This window comes from Pygocentrus nattereri, chromosome 13, assembly GCF_015220715.1.
Source record: "Pygocentrus nattereri isolate fPygNat1 chromosome 13, fPygNat1.pri, whole genome shotgun sequence".
Lineage (NCBI taxonomy): Eukaryota > Metazoa > Chordata > Actinopteri > Characiformes > Serrasalmidae > Pygocentrus > Pygocentrus nattereri.
In genome coordinates, this window is record NC_051223.1 from 37,532,411 (window position 1) to 37,540,115 (window position 7,705).

The 7,705-nt window shown below is 37.4% G+C and overlaps 1 protein-coding gene across 1 annotated transcript in view; it reads left to right on the forward strand.

Annotated features, from left to right (window-relative positions):
* The first annotated feature begins 1,103 nt into the window (after positions 1–1,103).
* The window catches only part of LOC108442022 (rho GTPase-activating protein SYDE2), a 50,069-nt gene continuing 43,467 nt past the window's right edge, over positions 1,104–7,705 (forward strand). The window contains exon 1 of the mRNA XM_017721852.2: positions 1,104–1,606. Coding sequence (XP_017577341.1) covers positions 1,522–1,606 — 85 coding nt within the window. The 5' untranslated portion in view covers positions 1,104–1,521. The remainder of the gene's footprint in view (positions 1,607–7,705) is intronic.

A 7,705-nucleotide genomic window follows, 5' to 3' on the forward strand; every position in this document is an offset into this window, starting at 1 on the left:
ACAAGAACTCGTGACTTTGCTGGTATAAGAGCGTCCACTGTGCTTCAAACCGCCTCTGGGGGTCCGCAGGAACCACCCATGCAAGTAAACTCATGAATCAGAAGTGGTTTTTTTGGTTCATGACATGGTGTTTGAGCTACTTGTGCAAACAAAACACGTATTATTTCGTTTTTTTCATGACACCATGATTTCTGTGGAGCCCATTTTCATCTGTGAGTGCTCCAACGAACACTGTGAAGCCTAAACACGAGCGGAATTAAAGCCAGAAGTACCTTTACAAAAACACTTACGAGTATTAGTATCAAAGATATCAGGTTAAAAAAAACTACAGAAAGTACTAAATATCATAAGCTACATTCATATTAGCAGGCCGGCGATCCGATTTGTCGCCTAAATGTGGCGCTGATGTTTTCATCTGACGTTGCAGAAACCGCCCATTTTGAATTCATTGTTTTTGTGAAGTCACGAATACCAACACATTTACATCCATCCACCTATTCAGCCTTCAGGAGTTTAGCCCCGCCCATTCATGCTGAAGTTATAAGGAGTGTTCCAGCACCTGCTTTTGGAATTAGACGTTATACAGGGCAACCAATCAGAACAGGTAGCTCATTAACTTACGTCAGTCTTAAAGGCACAGTCACAAAAAACAACGTTCTAAAGATAAACAGAGGACAGAATATGTTCATGTAAAAATTCATCATCATGTTTCTGGTATTTAAACCACTACACATGTTATACAAAGCGCATACAGACAGACAGACAGACAGAAAGACAGACAGACAGACAGACAGATACTTTATTGATCCCAAAGGAAATTTAATACTGAAATTTTATACTTTATAATTTATACTTGTGCTAACTGTATTTACTTTTACTAAATTAGTATTAATATGTATCTCTATTTTTCTCTCTCTCTAGATGTATCGTTGCTGTCAGAACAAAACCTCGTATCTCCATGTCATTTTTCAGTTTTTGACATAATTTGAAAGCACGGTGTATGCGTGGTCATGGCCTGAGCCCCAGGTTTCTCAGTTATTCGCCAGCGTCTCGTTCGGATTTTCCGCTCCACCTTAAGTGGCGCAGCAGTTACGCTGCAGCATTTAAGGTGGAACGGAGGACTGGACGAGTAGAGGGCTACTTTGCTCCCGTTTTGGCCCCCAGCCTCTGCAAATCACCCTCTTTGCCACGAAACCGCCTACAGCTAATAACTAACCGGGACTTCATTTCCCATAAGTACTTGGGAATTTCCCCCGTCAGAGGCAGCGCTGAAAAAAAAAACAGTTTGGGAAAGAATCCATGGAATTTGTTTCCTGTGAAAGCTGGCCATAGCCGAGCGCAGAGCGGCGCTGGGATGGACGTGCTGGCTGGCGCTCACGGAGGAGACACGCAGGGCACCGTTTAAGGAGGCGTTTCGAGGGTTTGGGGGGTTTTTCTCATTCTGAGGGGGACAGACAGCTGGAAGGGCCGGACCGAGGACAGAGTAAACGGAATAAACCCCGGGGATCCGGGGTCGCAGTCATGGCTGAGCCCCTGCTGAAGCGCACCTTCTCCAGGCTCCGAGGAAAAGACAGGAGCCGCAGGAAAACAGACCCTAAACTCAACGGTGAGGCGCTGCTCTTCTTCCCTGATACCTTCTCCCCTTCTTCTCGGTTCGTGTCAGTCGTTCAGAAGAGCGTATCTTATGACTTTTCTCCTCTTGGAAGAGTGTTGTTGCGCCGATATAACGACTCCAGCAGCTCAAGCTGAAGAACATTCAGCTTCATTCTTTAAAAAGGTGGTTCTTTAGGGGTTCCTCAGGCTTGGAAATGAGTTCTAATGTAGAACTAGATGCTCACATGGCTCTTTGCATGGTGAGATGGTTCCTCAGATTGGTGGAGAATGTGTTGTGTGTGGTTATGTATGAAACAGGCTCCATCAGTCTGAAGAACCACTTCGCCAGGCGAGGAACCGTTTAAGCCTGCAGATGATTGTAGAACTCAGGGTTCTCGATAGAGCCATCCCTTTCACTAAAGAACTCTTTTATAAGAGTGAAGGAACTCGAGTTAAGGTCTCCTCAAAGTGGGAAGGTGATGCCGAAGTATGTTCTAACACATTCAGTGACTTTGGTGACCTTTCAGTAGCCAGGCCGTCCTCCACTACTGCTAATTACTGATGGACTAATAATGAACTGGTGAAGTGAAAGTGACCAACAAGCATGAGAGACACGGTATGAGCTCCACAAGCTCAGACATTCAGAGACTCTTCTTATAGAACCACGGTGGAGCTTCTCAGTACGTACAGCTTCCATCTACCATGGGGGCTTAGGGCCACTGTTAATACAAATAAAAATAGTAGACTTTGAGAATAAAGTTGTAATATTTCATGAATAAAGTCGTAATATTTCAGGAATAAAGTCATAATATTTTGAGAATAAAGTCAGAATATTTCAGGAATTAAGTTGTAATATTTTGAGAATAAAGTTGAAATATTTCAAGAATAAAGTTGTAACATTTCGGGAATAAACTTGAAATATTTTGAGAATAAAGTCGTAATGTTTCGGGTAATAAAGTTGTAATATTTCAGGAATTAAGTTGAAATATTTTGAGAACAAAGTTGTAATATTTTGAGAATAAAGTCATAATATTTCAGGAATTAAGTTGAAATATTTTGAGAATAAAGTTGAAATATTTTGAGAAAAAAGTTGTAATATTTTGAGAATAAAGTTGTAATATTTTGAGAATAAAGTTGAAATATTTGGGGAATAAAGTTGAAATATTTTGAGAATAAAGTTGTACAGTTTTGAGAATAAAGTCATAATATTTCAGGAATAAAGTTGAAATATTTTGAGAATAAAGTTGAAATATTTTGAGAAAAAAGTTGTAATATTTTGAGAATAAAGTTGAAATATTTGGGGAATAAAGTCATAATATTTCAGGAATTAAGTTGAAATATTTTGAGAATAAAGTTGTCATATTTCGGGAATAAAGTTGAAATATTTTGAGAAAAAAGTTGTAATATTTTGAGAATAAAGTTGTAATATTTGGGGAATAAAGTTGAAATATTTCGAGAATAAAGTTGTAATATTTTGAGAATAAAGTCGTAATATTTCAGGAATAAAGTCATAATATTTTGAGAATAAAGTCATAATATTTCAGGAATTAAGTTGTAATATTTTGAGAATAAAGTTGAAATATTTCAAGAATAAAGTTGTAACATTTCGGGAATAAACTTGAAATATTTTGAGAATAAAGTCGTAATGTTTCGGGTAATAAAGTTGTAATATTTCAGGAATTAAGTTGAAATATTTTGAGAATAAAGTTGAAATATTTCAAGAATAAAGTTGTAATATTTTGAGAATAAAGTCATAATATTTCAGGAATTATGTTGAAATATTTTGAGAATAAAGTTGAAATATTTTGAGAAAAAAGTTGTAATATTTTGAGAATAAACTTGAAATATTTGGGGAATAAAGTTGAAATATTTTGAGAATAAAGTTGTAATATTTTGAGAATAAAGTTGTAATATTTCAGGAATTAAGTTGAAATATTTTGAGAAAAAAGTTGAAATATTTTGAGAATAAAGTCATAATATTTCAGGAATAAAGTTGAAATATTTTGAGAATGAAGTTGAAATATTTTGAGTATAAAGTTGAAATATTTTGAGAATAAAGTTGTAATATTTTGAGAATAAAGTCATAGTATTTCAGGAATTAAGTTGAAATATTTTAAGAATAAAGTCATAATATTTCAGGAATTAAGTTGAAATATTTTGAGAATAAAGTTGTAATATTTCGGGAATAAAGTTGAAATATTTTGAGAGTAAAGTTGTAATATTCGGGGAATAAAGTTGAAATATTTTGAGTATAAAGTTGTAATATTTTGAGAATAAAGCCGTAATATTTCGGGAATAAAGTTGAAATATTTCAAGAATAAAGTCACAATATTTTGAGAATAAAGTCATAATATTTCAGGAATTATGTTGAAATATTTTGAGAACAAAGTTGTCATATTTGGGGAATAAAGTTGAAATATTTTGAGAAAAAGTTGTAATATTTTGAGAATAAAGTTGTAATATTTGTGGAATAAAGTTGAAATATTTCGAGAATAAAGTTGTAATATTTTGAGTAATAAAGGCATAATATTTCAATATTTTAGAAAAAAGTTGTACAGTTTTGAGAATAAAGTCATAGTATTTCAGGAGTAAAGTCATAATATTTTGAGACAAAAGTCGTAATATGTTGACAATAAATATTTTGACTTATTTCTTTCCTTATGAATGTACTTGAGTACAAATGACTTTTTTCTCAAAATATTCTGACTTTATTATTTATTATTTTAATATTTACTACTATTTTCATTTCTATTAACAGTGGCCCTAAAAGTCTTCTATTGGTATAGGATACTGATAAGATGCTCCAAACTGAGAGGCGTAGGCCTCAGTGAAGCATTCTAAGTGATGAGCGAAGGACTCTGAGTATTCAAGCCATAGTCTGCTTTCATTTCTGCTCGACGTTCATAAGTATGGCCGAAAGATTAATGGGATTTATATCAAAATCACAAGAAGGAAAAGTGCAGTTTTTATTATAGTCTTACAGTTTAATGTCAACAACGTTGATACGATGCAAGTTTTAAGTGGGGAAATTTAACCTAATGACATGGAGCTTGTGAACTGCTGTGACATCACTGTGTTAACAGTTCAAGTCTCAAGCCAGAAAAAAATATACGCTGGTCCATACCTTGTTTTATACCTCATTTATAGACAATTGCGATTTAAATCGTAATCACAATATTGGTCACTGAAATCACAGTTAGATATTTTGCCAGAATCGTTCAGCCAGTTTCATAAGGAAAGAAATCAGGACTTGTTTCTGGAGTAGAAACGAACGCAGACTGCCGCTTGGATACACTCTGAAAACGATGAAACCTACCAACACTGTACTTAAGTACAAGGAATTGAGTAAATGGTCCTAGTTACTCTTCACGTTGTGTGCTAGTGAATGGTCAAGCTGTAGCCTGAACAGTTCCCAGAGGTGAGAAGAAAGACAAAAACAGAGGTAAAGCTGGTTATTTAAATGGGGGGTGAGTAGATTTGCTTTCTTTTGTCATGATCCCCTTTAAGCTGCATGGAAAACAGTGTTTACACAGTTGCTTAATATGACTGTTGTCGGATCAAAACCTTCAAAATAGTAACTTTACAGGAGAAGGAAAAAACCTACTTTACTTTTAATGTAAGTCAATGGAACCAGACTTTTTGTCCAAGTAGTTTTGGGCTGTTTCTTTGGTCCATTCACCCTGAAATTTACGCACAATGTCAAGGACAACAGGCATTTTCAAACTGTGTTAAAAACTAAAAAAACGTCAAAAATGGAGATGCAAGGTTTTCGTCCCACAGCAGCGATATGTGGATTTTCAGTTGTGCACTTAAAGGCCCTGCGCTGGAAAGAAAGTGGTGACCAAGGGACCTCTTACCTCAACTGTTTGACTTCCTTTAACTCACTTTAACTAAGTAATTAAGCCAGCTTGATGTGAAAAGCCTCCAGAAGGGCCGTCCTCCTGCCTGGCATGAACAACACGTTTGTGTGCAGAAGCCAGCTTTGGTTACATAATCTGGTTGAAAGCTGAGACGCAGTAAACTGAGAGATCTCTTAGTTTAACTCTTTAATTATTCATTTACTTCCAACTGTCTCACATACGGGCTCCTTATAGACCCTCTCCCACACTTAGAATAGCATGCACTGCCAAAAATGATAGTTTGGCAAGAGAAGGCATCACAACGATCTGGTCATTATGAGACTGTTATTGGAACGTTGTCAGATGACTCGTGCTATTTTTACACTGTTTTACAAACAAAGCTGCCAGAAACGGTTCTTTGGAGTGACGCTGTAGAAGAACCACTTCTGCAGAACCTTTCTCAAGACGTGAGCTTGAAAGTTTAAAGAACCTCTGCACCGTATAAGGTTCTATATTGATTAAAAGCTTTTTCTAGAACCAAGCCAAATGAGTAAACATGCCTTGAATGGTCTTATACCATTGTAATAACACCTCATAATCAGACAAGCAATATACAGGATTGTGCAAAAGTCAGAGACCGTTTAATTTGTTTGTCATGTAATGTATAGTTAGAAATGCCGATTCATTGTTAGGTGATATTTCTGAGGAGATTAGATAAAATAATCCTCTAGCATCACGAAGAAAAGAGTCAGAGTAAAGTAAAAAACATTTAAACTAATTATTTAAAGCTACTGAGAAAACAGGCCTCCTAACAACCACCTGGAAGACCTGGTAGACACCAAAACTGCCCCCGTCAGATAAACAGCACTGAAAGCTTTCGTCTTTGAGAGAGAGATCAAGCTGCTTCAGATCTGAAAACATCCACAGGTGTTTCTGTCCATCCTTCCACTGTGAGATGACCACTCAGCGCTGTGGGTCTGAAAGGAGGTGTAGCTGATCAAGAAGAACCTCACTGAGAAAAGGAGACGGACACATCAAACAAAGAAGCTGAACAGTGGACTGACCAGCCCAGAGTCCAGACCTCAGCACCACTGGATGGGTTTGATTACTTGGATAAGAAGCAGAAAATCCAACCAACTTGTAAGACTGAGGTTTGGAGGGGTGGAAAAATATCCCTGCAGATTTCTTTAAAACTCAAAGTCTCCTGAAAAGGATAGAAGCATTTGATATTAAACTTCTTACGTGAGTTTTCTGCTTTTCTCCTGTCACTGAAAGGGTGGTCTCTGGCTTTTGTGCAGTCATGTATATGCAGCAAAATCACTTATATTGGTTCAAGATGGTTCAAGACACTTGTACCTTGTACCTACAGAGTACAACAAAGTTGGGCAGCAATCCTAACGGTGCATAAACAAAATAAGATTAAACTAGGAATAAAACAAAAATATACATTTGCCTACATTGAGATGCTTTTACTTGCCAAAATGTTTTGGTACCTGCATCTACCAGGGTTATTAATTAAGTGATTAAGTGGCCCTTATTAGTCCCACAACGGGGAAATTTCACCTCCGCAATTAACCCATCCGTCATGTGAAACACCACATACACACTAGTGAACACACACACGCTAGGGGGCAGTGAGCACACTTGCCCGGAGCGGTGGGCAGCCCTATCCGCAGAGCCCAGTGAGCAGTTGGGGGTTAGGTGTCTTGCTCAAGGGCACCTCAGTCATGTGCTGTCAGCTCGGCACGGCTCAGCTCCAGCTTTTCTTGGAGACGGCCGGAAAGAGAAGGGATTCACTCTTAACTTTCATTCATACACCGAAAAAACAAAAAAGTTAAATGTTGTGATTCAGTTTAAGCTACTTTTGCAGTGAACATGACAGTTTATTTTTATTTTTACTGCAGTTAACGAGCACAGCTTTTTCACTGGTACTTTTCGGTAACACTTTTGTTTGGACAGTCCACTTTAGATGCTTGGTAACGGTGTTACGCCGCGAGACGCTTCCATAATCACAGCCAAATGTCTGGCGTTAGCGGTAGAGGCGTAACTGGTTCGTAGAAGTGGTTCGTTTGAGCGTTTGAAGCAGTTTTATGAACACCCAAATGTGGACTCGAATTTAAAACGACACATTGATTTGACACATCGAAGCAGTCTTGTGGAAAGGATCTGCTGCCTTCCTTTCCCAACAAGTGGACAAGCTTGTACTGGACTAGCTACAGTGTGGGAGATCTGCAGCCTCTGAGTAATGTTAAGGTCAAAAAGCCATCCTACAT